Source organism: Cervus elaphus, chromosome 21 (genome assembly GCF_910594005.1).
Source record: "Cervus elaphus chromosome 21, mCerEla1.1, whole genome shotgun sequence".
Taxonomy (NCBI): domain Eukaryota; kingdom Metazoa; phylum Chordata; class Mammalia; order Artiodactyla; family Cervidae; genus Cervus; species Cervus elaphus.
The window spans coordinates 54217355-54238473 of NC_057835.1; the positions used below are offsets into that span (position 1 = coordinate 54217355).

General features: G+C 35.6%; 1 protein-coding gene across 1 annotated transcript in view; it reads left to right on the forward strand.

Annotated features, from left to right (window-relative positions):
• The window catches only part of CSMD3 (CUB and Sushi multiple domains 3), a 1322573-nt gene that overhangs the window by 1194496 nt on the left and 106958 nt on the right, over positions 1-21119 (forward strand). Inside the window, exons 43-45 of the mRNA XM_043879976.1 lie at positions 2368-2556; positions 3261-3438; positions 4304-4449. Coding sequence (XP_043735911.1) covers positions 2368-2556; positions 3261-3438; positions 4304-4449 — 513 coding nt within the window. The remainder of the gene's footprint in view (positions 1-2367; positions 2557-3260; positions 3439-4303; positions 4450-21119) is intronic.

A 21119-nucleotide genomic window follows, 5' to 3' on the forward strand; every position in this document is an offset into this window, starting at 1 on the left:
TGGCTTAAAGCTCAACATTCAGAACACTAAGATCATGGCATCTGGTCCCATCACTCCATGGGAAACAGATGGGGAGACAGTGGAAACAGTGTCAGACTTTATTTTGGGGGGCTCCAAAATCACTGCTGATGGTGATTGCAGCCCTGAAATTAAAAGACACTTACTTCTTCAAAGAAAAGTTATGACCAACCTAGATAGCATATTAAAAAGCAGAGACATCACTTTGCCAACAAAGGTCTGTCTAGTCAAGGCGATGGTTTTTCCAGTAATCATGTATGGGTGTGACAGTTGGACTGTAAAGAAAGCTGAGCGCCGAACAATGATGCTTTGAACTGTGGTGTTGGAGAAGACCCTTGAGAGTCCCTTGAACTGCAAGGAGATCCAACCTGTCCATCTTGAAGGAGATAAGTCCTGGGTGTTCATCGGAAGGACTGATGTTGAAGCTGAAACTCCGATACTTTGGCCACCTGATGGGAAGAGCTGACTCATTGGAAAAGATGCTAGTTTTGGGAAAGACTGAGAGGAGGAGGAGAAGGGGACAACAGAGGATGAGGTGTTTGGATGGCATCACTGACTCAAGGGACTTGGGTTTGGGTAGACTGGGAGTTGGTGATGGACAGGAAGGCCTGGTGTGCTGCGGTTCATGGGTTTGCAAAGAGTCGGACATGACTGAGCGACTGAACTGGAACTGGAACAAAACATCTAAGTCAAATCACTGTACTGTACGCCTTAAATTCATGCAGTGATGTGCATCAATTATATTTAAATAAAACTGAGAAAAATTATCTTTTACATGTGATTGAATATTGAAAGGATTTATTTAATAGAGTAATATATCCCAATTACTAATAATCAAATGATATACATTTACCCTAAATTGAAATGACTTTTTGATTTGATATATTTTGCTTATGGAATGAAGAAGGCAGTGGCAACCCACTCCAGTTCTCTTGCCTGGAAAATCCTAGGGACGGAGGAGGCTGGTGGGCTGCCATCTATAGGATCGCACAGAGTCGGACACAACTGAAGCGACTTAGCAGCAGCAGCAGCTTATGGAATATTAATTCAAATGAAAAAGACAATTTAAGCACTTAACATCCTTAAAGGAGTGTTCATTAATTCTGAAAACTTTCGAGTATTTAATTTTAAAATATTAGAGTAATATCTTAGTTAACAACTTAGGGTACCTTATTCAACCTTAAATGTAAATTTTTGATTTGGAAAATTTAGAATTTAATGGGCTCAGTGTTAATATTCTCAATTTTGTGGTTACATAGGAGTATCCTTTTCTTTGTGAAATAGAAGTGATGGGTCAACTTATTCTCAACTAATTTGAAAAGAAGAAAGTGTGTTCACACACACACACACACACACAGATGTAGATGGGGACAGGGTTAAGGAAAGAAAGAGACAATGATGAAGATGTATCAGAGTTAACCACTGGGAAACCTGGCTGATGGCATAGTTCTTACCATTGCAACCTTTGTGTAGCTTTGGAACTACTGAAAAATAAAAAAAAAAAGTTTTTAATAAAGGAATTTAATGGTCAGTAGAAAAATAATCTCTGCTGGTAATTTAAATTTTACTAATTATATATGGTTTTGAATTTCTTAAAAATAAAGTCTCAAATATTAATAATATATGAGTATGTATACTGTTTATAGGTTCAAAATTTTTTCAGCAGTGTTTATTAAGCACCTAATATGTAAAAGGCAGTAAGCAAAGCTTTTAGGATACAGTGATAAAAGCAGGAACTTTGCTCTCATGTAGAATGTGGAGCAACATTTGTATGAACAAATAAAATAGTTGTGCTTCAATGCCAAGAGTATCATGATAACTGAAGTACAAAATTTATGTTAGAAGGAAATTGTTTCCTAGTACTTTATATTGTTAAATAACTTCTTTAGAAAAACTTGATGGAGTGTGATTTATTTTTTTTAGAGGAAAAATTACCTTAAGAAATTCAGAAAGACTCAGAATTAGGCTTAGACATATATGACATGTATTTATTTTATTTTATAAACATGTGATATAACCAGAAAGCAATTGCATTCTAGGTAAAGGGATCAGAGTATGTTTGCTTAAAATTGTGGCTTTAAGGGTAATTTATATTTTCATTAAAACTTTAAATAGATTTCATCAGTGAGTGAATAAACAATGTATTTTAATAAATTATGCTAAAATTCAAATATGAAAATTATAGACATAAGAAACATACAGTCATTAACATCACTTGCTATAAACCCAAATTACTGTTTCTAACCAACTGCAAGCAGCACTGCATCTATTTTGCAGATTGCAAATAGTACCCACTTGTGGTCTTTCACAATTCAGAAAGGAAAATTTTCTTTTTTTTACATTTTCCAGCCTATCAGTTGCAAAGCTGTCCTGATCCACGCCCATTTCGAAATGGTTTTGTAATCGGCAATGATTTTACTGTGGGTCAAACCATTTCATTTGAATGTTTCCCTGGATATACACTGATTGGAAATTCAGCCCTCACTTGCCTTCATGGAGTGAGTCGTAACTGGAATCATCCACTTCCAAGGTGTGAAGGTATGCTTCTAACTTGAAGCCATCTTTTAGGTGATATAATCTGTGCTTAATAATTCTTGTTTTGGTACTCTTTTTCTATTCTCCTCTTCAAATGTCATGCTAAATATAGAGTCTTCCTTTCAGTTGAAGAATTAGAGTTAGTGCAAAGACCTTAAAACTCCATAATAAAGAACTAATTTTGTTATTCTTGAGTCAGGAGTCCTAACCTTCTCTATTGGATGCCAAATTAAAGTTGGTTAACACTTTAGAGCTTCTCCTATGTGATGTCTATGTGAGTGCATGTGTGTTTGTTTAGTAATCATTCTTTTATAAACCAGTAGCCCAGATACTGCTACTGAATTTGGGCTCATTTCTTCTAAAATAAATAAATAAAAATGCCTCGAACCTCTTATAAGTCCTTATATTTATACATGATATAAGACAAAAGTTGAACAGTATATATACGGATAAAGTATTTGAAAAAAGAGAATACAATGTAATTTACTAATCTAGTGATAGTGAAATACTATGTAGAATACCTCATGCTGAAAGATAAATAAACATTCACTCTGTTTGGTTCATGGTTTCCAGCTTCATTTTATATACCTTAACTGAGGTAGAAACATAACCCAGATGTCTTTTATACTAAGAGGTATGAAATGTTTGCAATTTTTTGTTATCGATTTACTATGATTCTACTTAAACATATTGTATCTTTTATGTAGCTCTTTGTGGAGGGAATATAACTGCAATGAATGGTACCATTTACTCTCCTGGGTATCCAGATGAATATCCAAACTTTCAAGACTGTTTTTGGCTCGTAAAAGTACCCCCTGGAAATGGAATCTACATCAACTTTACTGTCCTACAAACAGAACCAATCTATGATTTCATCACTGTATGGTAAGCCAAGACCTCTGTTATTGATTGATTCAACTGTGTATAACAGTGAAATAGGATAGGAGTAAAAATATATCACAGTCCTCTGTACAGATTGCCATCCGATGCTTGAACTGGTGTGAATAACTGAAGGTGACATTGTGTTTTGCAGAATAAGACAGATAAAGATTTCAGTTTGTTTGCCCATGAAGTAGCTAAACACATAGAACAAAAACTTCATGGGTGGAAAAATATCACATTTGTTATTAAAATAATGTGCAAAACCTGGGAATTAAATCAGAGTAAGTTTATGGTAAGAAAGTTCTCTATTTCAAAACTAGTGAAATTTAAAAGGCTATATTCCAATAAGTTGCTTAATACAGCTACTGAATTTCTGTCATAATAATTCATCATATTATTTTGTATTATTATTATCCTGTTAATTAAAATATCTCTAAACCATAAAGAAAATATATGAATTATTTTTTTACAGTTTGTTAATTGAATTACTGTATGACTTCTAAAATTCTTTCTAAATTTAACAGTCTATGATTCTCAAGATTATTTTGAAGAAAATAAAAGGAGGGAAAACCTCCAGCATTTGGGAGGATCTGGGTTGTGACCAGGAAGCCAAGGCAATTTAATTAATTACAGCTAACATGAATGCATTTCATTTAGGTGAAAATGTTATCTATTTCTCACTTTACATTTTTAAGTATTTTATCACCCAAGTAAACATATACCAATATGATTTGGCACTTGCTGATTATTTCATCTACTGCATCTTTATATCTCATATGTAATACTTTCATTAAACTTTGTGTGAAACTTTCCCAAAACATCAATCTCATTCTCCCTTCCCACTCCCTGCCCTGTCTCTCCCTTGTAGGGATGGACCAGACCAAAACTCACCACAGATTGGACAGTTCAGTGGCAATACTGCTTTGGAATCAGTCTACAGCACTTCAAATCAGATTCTAATCAAATTCCACAGTGATTTCACAACAAGTGGCTTTTTTGTGCTCAGTTATCATGGTTGGTATCATCTAGGAATTTCTGTTTATTTGGCAATGTTTGAAATTGTCATGGAAAAATTGAGTATAATATATATTTAGCCAGTGATTGAAAAGGTATTAAAATCTGACAGTTTTTTTTTATCACTTCAAATACTTTTACTTGCAAACAATGACCTCTTCTAAGCATTTAAAGACATTAAAATCTGAGCAAAGGGAAATAAAAAACAAATCAGTCAGTAATTATCCCAGTAGAAAATAATCATTTCTTGCAAAGAAATCCATAAAAGAGAACCAGCTGTTCGTATTTTATTACATGTAATTTTGAAGCATCAATAGATTTTTTTTCAATACAAAATGTTTAATCTATTCAACCTGCTGTGAGTCTTTCTAAAATTAGCATCCAATAACTTTATGCTTTGGATCATATCACTCATTCATTTATACTCTCTTGTTTCACAACTGTATCTCTTCTAGAATCTTACAGTTTTAAATGACTATTCCAGATCATTAACTTCATAGCTTTTATTCCTGCAAAATAATTTATGAAGAATTGCAATTTCAATTCTTTGTATAGAATTATTCTGGGTTCTCTCTTCATAATATTCACTTTCTTAAAAGAGCATTCAGATGGTTTCACAAGTTTTTTTATGTATTTGTATGTTAAATTTTGTTACATTATATATATGAAAATATTTACTTTTATATTTAGTGAAATATGAAACTATAGGGACTATATTTTTTCATCTGTTATGACCATAGTTTCATAAACTCATTCTGTTTCATATGACTTTGTCAGACCAGTTCCATGATCAATATTAAGATGCTACTAAATTAAATTTGCAAAAATCATATTAAAATTTCCAAGGTGAACATGTACCTTGTACATCACATTAACAAACAGTGTAATGTTTTATTCTACAAAGTAAGAAAATCTTTGAAAGTCAAAGATTATATTATGTGAAAAATATGGTAAGTCAAATATGGTTATGAACAAAAATACTTAAAGTACATTCGGTACAGAAATATATAGAAAACAGACCAGAAAATATTCAATTTCCTTAACCTCAGCAGTTATCAATCAGTAGATAATGCCCAATTTGTGCTTCTGTAGTGGCCAGAGCTGCATGTATGCTTCAGCATAGCGAATTAGAAAACAGGGAAATCAGTTAGAAAACTATGAATTAGGCTGTTTACATTTTTAGTGACTCATTAGCCTTTTTCAGTAACTCATTGGCCTTTTTCATTACTTTTTTAGTAACTCATTAGCCTAAATTGTTCATTGGTGTGAGCAGTATGCAGGTACAGTCTAAAGCAGCAACAATAGCTTTAATACTTTGAAAGATAATCGTAGTTTGAGAACAAAAAGCTAAATGATTTCTAAGTTCAAAAGATGAATTCATTGCTGAAATACATTCTGTACATTTTCTCTCTTCATGATTCCCTACATAAATATTTATTAGTCTGCATCTCGCCTGAACAAGTGAATAAAGAAAGGACAGTTCATTCGGTTCAATTCAGTGGCTCAGTCATGTCCAACTCTTTGCGACCCATGGACTGGGTCGCATGCCAGGATACCTTGTCTATCACCAGCTCACGGAGCTTGCTCACTCATATCCATCAAGTTGGTGATGCCTTCCAACTATCTCATCCTGTTGTCCCCTTCTCCTCCTGCCTTCAATCTTTCCCAGCATCAGGGACTTTTCTAATAGGTCAGCTCTCAGCATCATGTGGCCAAAGTGTTGGAGCATCACTTTCAGCATCAGTCCTTCCAACAAATATTCAGGACTGATTTCCTTTTCGATTGACTGATTTGATCTCCTTGCAGTCCAAGGGGCCCTCAAGAGTCTTCTCCAACAAGATAGTTCAAAAGCATCAATTATTCAGCACTTAGCTTTCTTTATAGTCCAACTCTCACGTCCATACATAACTACTGGAAAAACCATAGCTTTGAGTATATGGACCTTTGACAGCAAATAAAGCCTCTGCTTCTTAATATGCTCTCTAGGTTTGTCATAGCTTTTCTTGCAAGGAACAAGCATTGTATAATTTCATGGCTGCAGTCATCATCTGCAGTGATTTTGGAGCCCAAGAAAATAAAGTTTGTCACTGTTTCCATTGTTCCCCCCATCTATTTCGCCATGAAGTGATGGGATCAGAAAGTGCTGCACTCAATAGACCAGCAAATTTGGAAAACTCAGCAGTGCCCACAGGACTGGAAAAGGTCAGTTTTCATTCCAATCTTGAAGAAAGGCAGTGCCAAATAAATTACAAATTACCGCACAATTGCACTCATCTCACATTCTAGCAAATAATGCTGAAAATTCTCCAAGCAAGGCTTCAACAGTATGTGAACCGAGAACTTCCAGATATTCAAGCTGGATTTAGAAAAGGCAGAGGACCAAAGATGAAATTACCAACATCTGTTGGATCATAGAAAAAGCAGGAGAATTCCAGAAAAACATCTGCTTCATTGACTACACCAAAGCTTTTGATTGTGTGGATCACAGCAAACTATGGAAAATACTTAAAGAGACCATACTAGACCATCTTACCTACCTCCTGGGAAAACTGTATGCAGGTCAAGAACCAACAGTTAGAACAGGACATGGAACAACAGACTGGTTCCAAATAGGCAAAGGAGTATGTCAAGGCTATACATTGTCACCCTGCTTATTTAACTTATATGCATAACACATCATGTGAAATGCCAGGCTGGATGAAGCACAAACTGGAATCAAGATTGCCGGGAGAAATGTCAGTAAACTCAGATATGTGGATAACACCACGCTTATGGCAGAAAGTGAAGAGGAACTAAAGAACTTCTTGATGAAAGTGAGAGAAGAGAGTGAAAAAAGCTGGCTTAAAACTCAACATTCAAAAAATCAAAGATCATGGCATCTGGTCGCATCACTTCATGGCAAATAGATGGGGAAACAATGGAGACAGACAGTGACAGACTTTATTTTCTTGGGTTCCAAAATCACTGCAGATGGTGACTGTAGCCATGATTAAAAGAGGCTTGCTCCATGGAAGAAAAACTATGACCAACCTAGACAGTATATGAAGAAGAAGAGACATTACTTTGCCAACAAAAGTCCATGTAGGCAAAGCTATGGTTTTTCCAGTAGCCATGTATAGATGTGAGAGTTGGACCATAAAGAAAGCTGTGCACCCAAAGAATTGATGCTTTTGAACTGTGGTATTAGAGAAGACTGTTAAGAGTCCCTTGGGCTGCAAGGAGATCCAACCAGTCCATCCTAAAGGAAATCAGTCCTGAATATTTACCAGAAAGATTGATGCTGAAGCTGACACTCCAATAGTTTGGCCACGTGATGCAAAGAGCTGACTCATTAGAAAAGACCCTGATGCTGGTAAAGGATGAAGGCAGGTGGAGAAGGGGAAGACAGAGGATGAGATGGTTGGATGGCATCACTGACTCGATGGACTTGAATTTGAGCATGCTCCGGGAGCTGGTGATGTACAGGGATCCTGGTGTGCTGCTGTCCATGGGGTCACAAAGACCCAACTGAGCGACTGAACTGAACTGAATTGATGGGACCAGATGCCATGATCTTTGTTTTTTGAATGTTGAGTTTTAAGTCACTTTTTCACTCTGTTCTTTCAGCTTCATCAAGAGGCTTTTTAATACCTCGTTGCTTTCTACCATAAGGGTGGTGTCATCTGCATATATCGGAGAAGGCAATGGCACCCCACTCCAGTACTCCTGCCTGGAAAATCTCATGGACGGAGGAGCTGGTAGGCTGCAGTCCATGGGGTCTTTTAGAGTTGGAAAGGACTGAGCAGCTACACTTTCACTTTTCACTTCCATGCATTGGAGAAGGAAATGGCAACCCACTCCAGTGTTCTTGCCTGGAGAATCCTGGGGATGGGGGAGCCTGGTGGGCTGCTGTCTGTGGGGTCACACAGAGTTGGACGACTGAAGCAACTTAGCAGCAGCAGCAGCATCTGCATATATGAGGTTATTGATATTTCTCTTGGCAATCTTCTTTCCAGTTAGTGCTTCATCCAGCCCACTATGCACATGATGCACTCTGCATGAAGTGAAGTGAAGTGAAAGTAGCTCATTCATGTCCCACTCTATGGGACCCCATGGACTGTACAGTCTTGGAATTCTCCAGGCCAGAATACTGGAGTGGGTTGCCTTTCCCTTCTCCAGGGCATCTTCCCAACCCAGGGATCAAGCCCAGGTTTGCATTGCAGGTGAATTCTTTACCAGCTGAGCCACAAGAGAAGCCCGGGAATACTGGAGTGGGTAGCCTATCCCTTTTCCACTGGATCGTCCCAACCCAGAAATCCAATCGGAGTCTCCTGCATTGCAGGCAGATTCTTTACCAACTGAGCTATCGGGGAGATAAGTTAAATAAGCAGTATACAGCCCTGAGTAGTCCTTTCCCAATTTGGAACCAGTCCATTGTTCCATGTCCAGTTCTAACTGTTACTTCCTGACCTGCATACAGGTTTCTCAGGAGGCAGGTAGGTGGTCTAGTATTTCCATCTCTTTAATAATTTGTCACTTTTTTTTATCTACACAGTCAAAGGCTTTGGCATACTCGATGAAGCAGAAATACATGTTTTTCTGGAACTCTCTTGCTTTTTCTATCATCCAGCAGCCATTGATCATTTGATCTCTGCTTCCTCTGCCTTTTCTAAATCCAGATTGAATATCTAGAAGTTCTCGGTTCACATACTTTTGAAGCCTGGCTTGGAGGATTTTCAGCATTACTTTACTAGCGTGTGAGATGAGTACAATTGTGCAGTAGTTTGAACATTCTTTGGCATTTCCTTTCTTTGGGATTGGAATGAAAACTGACCTTTTCCAGTCCTGTGGCCACTGATGAGTTTTCCCATTTTGCTGGCATAATGAGTGCAGCACTTATCAGCATCATCTTTTAGAATTTGAAATAGCTCAACTGGAATTCCGTCACCTCCACTAGCTTTTTTCATAGTGATGCTTCCTGAGGCCCAGTTGACTTTATACTGCATGATGTGTGGCTCCTGGTGAGTGATCACACCACTGTGGTTATCTGCATTATATGATCTTTTTTGTATAGTTCTTCTGTGTATTCTTGCCTCCTCTTCTTAATAGCTTCTGCTTCTGTTAGGTCCATATGATTTCTGTCCTTAATTGTGCCCCTCTTTGCATGAAATATTTTTTTGGTATCTCTGATTTTCTTGAAGTGATCTCTAGACTTTCCCATTCTATTGTTTTCCTCTATTTCCTTGCATTGATGACATAGAAAGGCTTTCTTATCTCTCTTTACTATTCTTTGGAACTCTGTATTCAGATGGATACATTTTTCCTTTTCCTCTTTGCCTTTTGCTTCTTTTCTTTTCTCAGGTATTTACAAGGTATTCTCAGACAACTATTTTGCCCTTTTGCCTTTCTTTTTCTTGGGGATGGTTTTGATCATTGTATGAACCTCCATCCATAGTTCTTCAGGCACACTGTCTGTCAAATCTAATCCCTTGAATTTTTTTTTCACTTCCACTGTATGATCATAAGGGATTTGGTTTAAATCATATGTAAATAATCTGTCCATTGATGGACTCTTAATATCCATAAAATCATCTTTAGGAAGTATACAATTCTTATACAACTTAAGAGATATTTCAAAGGGGAAATATCGTCAGAGAAAAGGACGTCTCTGTGTGTGTGTGTATGTGTTTGAAAATGTGAAAATACTTACATAGAAAAATGCAAGGATAACAGTAAAATGTAAACACATATAAAATATGAATATGTATTTACACTGATACTTATGTGAATGCATAAACATATTTTCTCATTCCAGACCATGTTCCACATGATAATAACTAGGTTCTGAGTCATATATATTAAAAATATAATTAGCTTAATCATAAGGAAGTTCAAGTATTTGTTTAGGGCTTTGTTTTCAGTTAACTTTGGATTAATTATCCTTTGGTTTCCATTTTCTTCACCTGTACAACACGGTATAGTTGCAGAAGAGATTAGCGAGATATTGTATATATAGAAATTACTCCAATTACTGCCGTATCTTAGGTTGAACCTTATGAAATTATTGGTCAAAAATACTGAATATTAACAATTTTATATAGTTCAACCCACATAAGTATTTTTATTATTACTAGCATCACCTTTACATTACAGAGATGAAATAATTGGAGACAATGAATAGTACACAGTTAGCATCGTGCCCAGCAGAATATATGTTCAGTAAATATTCCTTTCTTTACCATATCTTATCTTACATTTTAGATTTTCTAATAGAGTATTTATGTTTATTTACATTTATACTTTAAATTGTATAATAAGGCACAATTGCCAGAGCTTAGACGATCCTAACATTTGAATTGTCTCTGGGAATTTTACCCAAACCTTAAAAAACAATGAAATTTGGGAAAGTAGACAGGGTCATGTTAAAAAATTGACAGGTGCCTTACGTTCTATCAGCCCTCAGTTCCATTCAGTTCAGTCACTCAGTCGTGTCCGACATTGCGACCCCATGAATTGCAGCACGCCAGGCCTCCCTGTCCGTCACCAACTCCCGGAGCTTACTCAAACTCATGTCCATTGAGTCAGTGATGCCATCCAGCCATCTCATCCTCTGTCATCCCCTTCTCCTCCTGCCCCCAATCCCTCCCAGCATCAGGGTCTTTTCCAATGATTCAACTCTTCATACGAGGTGGCCAGAGTACTGGAGTTTCAGCTTCAGCATCAGTCATTCCAATGAACACCCAGGAATGATCTCCTTTAGGATGGACTGGTTGGATCTCCTTGCAGTCCAAGGGACTCTCCAGAGTCTTCTCCAACACCACAGTTCAAAAGCATCAATTTTTCGGCGCTCAGCTTTCTTCACAGTCCAACTCTCACATCCATACATGACCACTGGAAAAACCATAGCCTTGACTAGACGGACCTTTCTTGGCAAAGTGATGTCTCTGCTTTTTAATATGCTATCTAGGTTGGTCATAACTTTCCTTCCAAGGAGTAAGCGTCTTTTCATTTCAGGACTGCAATCACCATCTGCAATGATTTTGGAGCCCCCCAAAATAAAGTCTCTCACTGTTTCCACTGTCTCCCCGTCTACTTCCCATGGAGTGATGGGACCAGATGCCATGATCTCAGTTTTCTGAATGTTGAGCTTTAAGCCAACTTCTTCACTTTCCTCTTTCACTTTCATCAAGAGGTTTTTTAGTTCCTCTTCACTTTCAAGCCATAAGGGTGGTGTCATCTGCATATCTGAGGTTATTGATATTTCTCCCGGCAATCTTGATTCCAGCTTGTGCTTCTTTCACCCCAGCATTTCTCATGATGTACTCTGCATGTAAGTTAAATAAGCAAGGTGACAATATACAGCCTTGACATACTCCTTTTCCTATTTGGAATCAGTTTGTTGTCTCCTGTCCGGTTCTAACGGTTGCTTCCTGACCTGCTCAGCCCTAGCAAGATAATTTTCCTAAGGTACTGCTTTTCTTTGACTCACTTTTTCCTGAATGCATGATGCCTTAACTTGTTTAAACTTACCATATAATCTGATCCATTGAGTCTAACTCCCCAGTGCCTACCCTGACTCCCATCAGATTCTTTCTCTCACTGCTTTCTGAACTTCCATTCTTAAATGGTTTCTTACTCATTAGTTTTTTAATTCTCCCTATGTTAAGTGTAATTTCTCCTTTCCTTGATAATCCAAACTCATAGGGATCACTACCATCTCTTTATGAATCCACTTATTTTCTTTTACCAAACTTTTAAGAACTTACAGTATGCTGTACAGTTATATGCCTAGTATATGCTTTTTAGTTTAATAATAAAGAGTGCTTTTTTGAGGACACAAATCATACTTAAGCTTCTTAGTCCTTATATTTTTATTGAATAAATAATTATATTTAATTATCTTACAGTGGTATGTGTTCAGATTCTTTTTTAAAAATTGTCTTATTGAATTTATTTGAGCTGCATTAATAAGAATTTTTACAAAAGTTGTTTTACAGTTACATACATGTGTGCTCATCCCTTCTCACAAAAATTTAAAAAAAAACCAGATACCTATTATCAAATTAGTTTTGATACAGTTAGTACAATGTAATACAATCTAAAATATAATATTCATACTTGAGGCTCACGTTAGTAGTTGTGTGTGTGCGTACTCATTCATGTCTAACTCTTTGTGACCCCATGGACTCTAGCCCATCAGGCTTCTCTGTTCATGGAATTTTCCAAGCAAGAAGATTGGAGTGGGCTGCCATTTCCTACTCCAGTCAGTAGTTATAGCTGAAGGGTAAAATGAGCTCTCATAATGTTAAACAGAAAAAAAAAAAATGGTCAAGTCATTTGGTACATTTTTAGAAGTTAATCAGGAAGATAATTTACTATTTAACACTTAGTCTAAGGTCTTTTAATATACCTAAGCTTAGAATGGTTTACTCTTCCACTCAGTTTTCTTTATATTCTCTTATTGATTTAATAATTCCTTCTGTTGTGCCCTACCCTTTAAGTCAGAAGTGGACTTTTTTTAGGACTTGTGTATTTATTTTATAAATTTAACAGATCAGTATTTTCATGTATTTTCCTAAGGTCAGATTGATTATTTAGATTTTATATTAGTATACTTTAGTATGTCAGAAAGGAGAAAAAAATGTTTTTTTTCTTCTCTAACCAAACTTCCTTTATGAGATCCAGTCAGCCATATATCTTTTTAAAAACACCTTCATAAAGCCTTTCATGATCAAATATAACATTCATAAAAAGCTTTGGAAAATGAAAATTCTATGCCGTGAAAAAAATAGGGCAGGCTTAAATGTTGAGGTGCTTTATCTCACATATCATATTTCTTCATCTGAGGAAAAGTGTTTGTCTCTTACTGTGTTGCTGTAAGTGTAATTCTTTAAAGTAAGAGCTAAATTTTCTTGGTATCTGTCACAGAGTCAAGAGAGTATTCCTAATCAGTGACTTCCTGAAAGTAAATTACAAAAAAATCCTTTTCAACTGCATGTTTTTGCAGATACTGACTTTGTATTAATAGTCACTCTAATAGCAATGGCTACCATTTGCTGAAGGAAATGGCAACCCACTCCAGTATTCATGCCTGGAAAATCCCATGGATGGAGGAGCCTGGTAGGCTATAGTCTATCCGTGGGGTCGCAAAGAGTCAGACACGACTGAGCGACTTCACTATCGCTTTCTTTTCATCATTTATTGAAAACTTCATGTGCCAGGCACTATTCTAGATGCTTTCCATGCTAATTTTTGTTATAACTCTGCCACATAAGTATTATTATCCCAATTTTAATCATTATAGAACTGAAAGAAAGAAATTTGTAATGTATATAGAGCCAGAGAATTAATAAATAAAAGGGCTGCCAGAAATTCAAAATAGGTCTGTCTTACTTTAAGGAATATTGTTGTTTAGTCTCTCAGTCATGTCCTACTCTTTGCAACCCCATGGACTGTAGCCCACCAGACTTCTCTGTCCATAGGGATATCCTAGCAAGAATACTGGAATAGGTTTCCTTCTTTTTAAATAATGACAACAATAACAGCAATAATAATAATAATAGTTAAACTATATTGAGTTCTTACTAAATGCTAGGCAGTGTCCTAAGCTGGTATTATCTCATGCATGGATTATATTTAATATATATGAAGTATAATTTTTCCTTAAATATTTAGCAAAAGTGATTTTCATTTTTAGCAATATAATGTCATCTCATTTTCTGGAAAACACCTCTTCTAATTACAACTTTGAACTTCTTAGTGCTTCTCTTCCCTGGGACCTATATTCTAACAACAATATGTTGGTAGATTTGTCACAATTTAGTGTGTTCCTCTTTATAGTTTCTAGAATGTGCTATGATCTCTCTGTGAAGAGAAAAGTCTTCTTGGGGGTCCTGACTTATGCCAACCACTGTAATATAGCCAGAATATATATTTAGTAAATTAAAATAAGAAATATAATTTTATTGTTTAAATCTATTATCCAGGGTACCTCCTTTTTCAGTATCAGATATTAGGGAACCTCAATTATTATAGAAGATTTTCCTAGTGAGAATAATACAATTCAGTAGTATATACTATTCATTATTTTCTGTTATTGGTGTAGCTTCTATAAAAGAACGGTTTGATATATTGGGTTCGCCAAAAAACTCATATGGTTTTGTTTCTGTAACACTTTATGGAAAATCCAGAGCAAAATTTTTTGCCAGCTGAATATACTGAACTTCTGATTATTTTTAAGAAATGTATTTGAAAGACCTGTAATATCTTTTAGGTCAACTTATAAGGTTATTTTGCCTTTATAATGAATTCTGTATTTGGGGACAAGTATATTTAACTCCACAAAGTCTCATCCTAAAAAAGACTGCTGTAGATATAAGGACACATTTTATATAAAAGATAAATCAACATTGCTTTGAACTATGTGACCCCATTGCTTTGCACAATCTAAAGATCTGACCTCCTTTCATATTTCAATAGATAGAGCACTGAGCTCATAAAGTGTTTCACTGTTTGATGTACAGAGAGCATAGGGGATATGCACATCATACAATTATATACATATCTAGATAGATATAGAGCTAAAAAACCAAACTGGTGAAACTGTAATGATGACATGATAATGCCATTTACTTAAATGCCATTTACTTAAATTGCTGCTTAGTGATTACTTAAATGACTAAAAGGCATGTCAAAATTACTTGGAATAGTTTGATATTTTGCTGTATGTGCATCCCCATCAATAAGATAGCATTTATTTTTGGTTTGTTTGGTTGGTTGGTTGGTTTTTTTTTTTCATTTATTTTTATTAGTTGGAGGCTAATTACTTTACAATATTGTAGTGGTTTTTGCCATACATTGGCATACATGACATGAACCAGCCAGGGATTTACATGTGTTCCCCATCCTGATCCCCTCTGCTGCTTCCCCCCGGCATCCCATCCCTCTGGGTCTTTCCAGTGCACCAGCCCTGAGCACTTGTCTCATGCATCCATAAGATAGCATTTAAATTCTACAATATCTCAGTTCCCTCCAGCCAAAGTCAGTCAGGAACACTTGTGTAGTTAAACCAATTTGAATTCATAGGCTCGCTGTAATGAGGGGGATAACACACTATGAAAAACTGTGGAGTTTCACTGAGAGGCTTTTTATAGGATTTGCACTATGTAAGATGATTCTGGAAAAGTTTAAAGAATCATGTTTTTCCTCTGGATTTGGTGCTGTCAGAAAATTGGAGTAGTTCTATAATTGTGCATCTTAATCATTTTTCTTCTACAAGGTGGAAGGTATGGGACACACCTAAAACTGTGTTTGGCATGCGGAAGCAACATTCTTTCATACTAGCTGAGATGTAGGAATCTTGGTCATATTGGTGTTTTCATTTTGTTTTGTGTTTTGTTATTTGTATGTTCAGACATGATTATGGAAGATCTTGTTTTCTGTCTTGTTCCAAAGACGCCAGAGAGCTATCATATCTGATGTTAGTTGTTACTTAATTTGTTTACAGTAAACAGTAGAAAATCATGGCCTTAAAAGTTACAGCCAGGCCAGCTCCAAGCCACAGCATACAGGGAATGTGCTTTGTTTTCTTTTGTCTTGTTTTCTTTCCCTTCTTTTCTTTCTTCTTCTCTTTTCAACATGTAGAATAGTTTAAAGTGATGGTTAAATAACTGAAACAAGTTCCTTCATAGCCAACAAAATCCAAACTATTGTAGTGAACAGAGAAAGGGAACAAATTGTCACCCCTGATGTGCTCTGTTATCTACTAACATGCCAGGCAACTCACCCAATGTAGAGAAGAGACCTTTGGCACCTTACTTCTCAGACTGAAGTGGTCTCTACTGAAGTAGGATATTTTCAATTTGCTACTAGAATACGGGAAAGTCACTTCATGCAGAAGCTATTAGGATCTTACGGATAATTCAGAATATTTCCCAAAACCTTTGTTTACTATACTTCTGTTTTTCCATCTATAGGAAAATAGCAAGTAGCTTCTTGTTGATTCATTTCTAATGATCCATTCCATTCTCTGTCTCATCTCTAAATCTAGGACTGATCATTTTCTCTAGATTTCTCTGCCGTTATATAGACAGAGAAACAAATTGATTGTAAAATATTAACAGATAAAAAAAGACATTTGTAACTAATTTAAGCACTGCTGAAATTTAACCTGTATGGTTCATATCAACTGACTAGCAGACTTTCTCCAAAATGGAAAAAAAATATTATTTTTTTTTCTCTTAGTTAGAACCCAGCATTTGTTTCAACACTTATAACTCTGCTTTCAAGTGGAGCTGCTTAAAGTTATTTTACATAACATTGTGAAAATTATATAACTGAGTATATAATTATCAGTACTTTTCCCTTTCCAAATCTTCCCCCAATGATGAAGTTATCAAACTTGAACTAATCTGGGTCACCACTGAAGTACACCAGTGGTTATAGAATGCTTAGAGTTTATAATGGAATGTCAAACTTTTTTTTTTCCCCCTCTCAAAGAAATATTGTATCCTTATTTGGCAGAAAGGTTGTGTGCTTGTCTTATGCTTTTTTGGTTTAGAGAAGGAGTGGCAATTTGCCAGTGTCCTGTTTTGTCTTTTTTTGAAGAAGCCTTTTATAGCTCAGTTGAACTGAAGTAGATAAATGCAGCTTTCTTTTCTGAAATTGGGTTGGATGTTTCATTACAAAGAAAATAGGAAATTAAAAATAACCAAATATATTGGCAGAATCAAACCCTAAAAGTGATTTTAAGAAATAAATTTGTTGGACCAGTAACCACACATCTATACACAGTTGAATGAAAACAAAGTACTATTCAAACAATGGTCATCCTGAAAATATAATGACATGTAGGACAGATGCCCTCTTGTAGTTGTTAAATAAGTCAATAGTGTCTTGAAGGGAATGGCATGTCAAATAAAGTGATTCATCTAAAAGAAAACACAGATTTAGCTCAAGTGTTTATTTTAAATGTATAAATATCTATGTTATGCAATTTTTTCATTAATAGTCATCACTTTGAAGCTGTTTTTAAATAAAACAATTCACAGAAAACATGGACTAAGATACTGCTTGTGCTATTTATAACTTTGAAGACACAATTTGGAAGTTTCACTTCTGCTCATAACTGGATGTGTGTCTTTTTCTACCTTACTCCATTCCTCTAGATCTCTTCCTCTCTCCATTCCTCCAAAAATAAAGAGATTAAAATAGTTGATTTACAAGATAATTTCTACCTCAAACAAGCTATGATTCTTATGTATACAGTATTGGGTGTATTCATCTTAGACCCATTCATTTTCTTTCAAAGTAACTCAACAATATACATTGAGGATAAGATCTTGTCTTAATTTAATTAGTTATGAGTTAGCATCTATTGAATATGATTTCCAGAGCATTGTGCTAGCAGTTTGGACACCACAGACATGTACAAAGTATTCTTACACGTGGCTATAAAATGAGATGTCGAACTCAAGGGCTTTATATTACAGTATAATGCACATCAGTGTAAAACAAAGAACTCAGCATTTTCAAAGTATGTTCGATGTAAATTATACTAGATAAAAAAGAAAATAGTTTGATGTGTTCTAGAAAATCACGTGGGCACTCGCCCCTTGAATGACACTGGGGTCACGTGTTAGTTCCCAGGTTGAGGTTATATGTGTTGAGGGCACAACAGCTATCAACAGCAGCCATGCTCATTTTAACCTTTGCCAAACGGAGAATGTTCTCGCTCTTTGAAATGATAGTATGTGTCAGGCACTATTCTACACCCTTTACAATGTATTAACTCAATCTTAGTTTTATTTTGTAGGTGTGAGAACTAAAGCACAGAGGCAATTTGCCTGGGGTCATAGAGCATGCAAGTAAGGGAGCCAATTTTGAACAGTCTGCTTCCAGAATAAATAGTAGATCAGGCAGCTTTGTACACAAAATATTACTCATCAACACAGATTGGAGAATGTATCTTTTCCCATGAATTTGATTGGTATGATAGAAACATCTTAAGAAAGATAAACAGAGCTTCAGTGTCTAATTCCCCATTATTGTTTTCAATTACTACACTTCTGATGTATCACATCTCAAACCTTCACCTTATTATATCCTGCTCCTACCAACCAAGACCATGTGCCTACATTTGCTCCTAGTTATTTTAGTAATTGCCACCAAGTCAAATGTCTTCTGCAACTGAAAAGTGAAACTTAAGAAACACAGAAGGTATTAATATTTTAACAAATTTTCTTATTTATTTGTGGTCATCAAATACCTGGAAATCCAATCTGATGTAATAAGAGCTTACCTTTATAGAGTGCTTGCTATTTGCCAGGCACTGCTTCAAGGGTTTTGCATCTATAATCATTTTGATCTTACTGTTGAGGTGGCATAAAATTAGTACCATTATCATTACTATTTTACAAATGAAGAAAAGTGAGTTATTGGCTATGTGATTTGCCAAGACTTCCTAATTTGTCAGCATTAAAAACAGAATTTAAACCCAGAGAGTCTGGATCAAGTCCATATTCAGTATCCTAAGAATATATTGTTTATGTATTTTTTACTCATTCATTATTCCTTCTTTCATTTGTCTAGCATTCAGTCACTCAGCAAGTATTTATCAAATATCGCTATATCGTGTACTGCATTATGCCCTGAGAAATTTGCAGTTAATAAGGTGAAGAGCGGGCCCAGCTCCCACACTGTTTACATTCTAGAATATAAGAATGCAAGAAAATGGACAGTTAAGAAATTATTCTTACAGACCATGAAAATCACCAGAGGGAAAATAAGAGAGACGTGATACAGAGTAACTGCAAGAGGTTAATTCCAGGTCACATGATCAGTGAAGCTGTCTCTATCTAGTCATCTGAGGACATATTTACAAAAGAAATAGGAAAATAGGTTTCAAGGAAGCAAAATATTTAAAAGTAAAATTATGTAACATGTTTAGACATCACATTATCAAATGTTACATTGTCAACTATTTCAGAGTTATGTTGATTAAGGAATAGAAGTGACTAGAGTTAAGGGTTAGATTGTAGACAGGTTTAGTCTTTCAAAGTTTATTTTGAAAAACTGAAAGATGTGGTTTAATTTTTTATAAGGTAAGAATGACGTGTAGATACAACAAATCAGGGGTCCTTGAATTTTAAATGGAAGAGAGGAACTACCTTTGTTCAGTTAAAAATATATACTGCTTAATAAGTGGGGCTGAAGTTAATTAAAGTTAGAGACACTTGGAGATCATAATCAAGACTTTTAATTTAATGTCAAGTCATTTGGGAACACTTGTGAGTTTTTTCCAGAACCAATTAACTATTGTTTATTTAACAACCACGACAAAATAGGCTTTTTACTAGTCTCTGGGTATCCACATTTCTTCCCTTCCAACTGTGTTGATTTTCTACTGTAGCCGGAGTTTCGTTGTTGTTGTTGTTTAATCTCTTTGTTCTCAAACTTAAAATTCTTCATAAGCTTCCTATTGGCATCAGATTAAAATATATTCTCAGCGTGACCTGTAGATGCCTGTTGGATTTAAACCCAGTTTACCTCTATTTCTCATACCTTCTCACCCTGGCCTTGGCCTTTGCTGGTTTTATACTTTCTGATTTCCTCTGCCTGAGTTATTCTTCCCTGTGACATCTAACTCTCCAACACACATGAACATGAATCTAGTTTCAATTAGTTAAATTCTAGTCTTTAATGAGATTATTTGATTAATATTTCACCAACAATTTGTACCTATAAAGGTGAGATTGCATCTGTTTTGTTTAATGTTGTGTTCCCAAAACAGATGTTATGGTATCTGGCACATGGTAGGCCCCCTCAATGATATACATTTAATAAATTAACAGAATGAACTGTGCTGGACATTATAGGAAATATAAATATATGCACAATGGTTCCCACACAAGCAAAACATGGAATAAGAACTAACACATTAATGAATAAGGCTGCAACAACTCAAAAGAGTAGAACACTAAATGCTAAGTATTATGGTACCGATTTCCACACTGTCAAGGTTGTAAAAATCATGTAGAGTTGGAAGCTAACATGACAAATACAAGGGGCCTAAGAAAATTGGAGTGAGATATAACAGATGTAGGGATTGGTGAGAATTAAAATGATAAACTTGCTTTATATAAGGTTATAATCTGTTGGCTATGAAAAGCCACTCTAAATTGATAATAGGGAAATGACAGAACCAAAATAATTTTCCAGTCCACGTTGATTTTTCTGTAAAATGTGGGAGAAGTTGTGGCTTAATTTTCAAGCAGGATGTGATTCAACTTCTGCCTTAATGAACTAGACGACAATTCAGCCATTCTTTAGTTTTTTTGTTTTGGGTTTTTGTTTTTTTTTTCTTTTTTTTTTTTTCAACATGAGTATTTTTATGTTATTGAAACATGAAACAAAGTTCTGTTCCCCAAGCTGAAGAATGAATTCCACAAACTGGCAAACACTCACACAGGCAAAGAGTTTATTTTAAAGGATAGAGACACAAAGCTCTCAGCAGACACTGGGAGGGGGTGAAGTGCCTGAAAAGGCAGGAATATCGACACTGTATATCTTTATTAGAATTGATCTGTTCATGTTTGGTTGGCTCAGGACCCGATGTATGTAATTTCAGACCAATAAGTTTAAATGCCGCAATGTCCAGTTTGTCATTTTTATGGCTTTCTTATGGTTCCCAG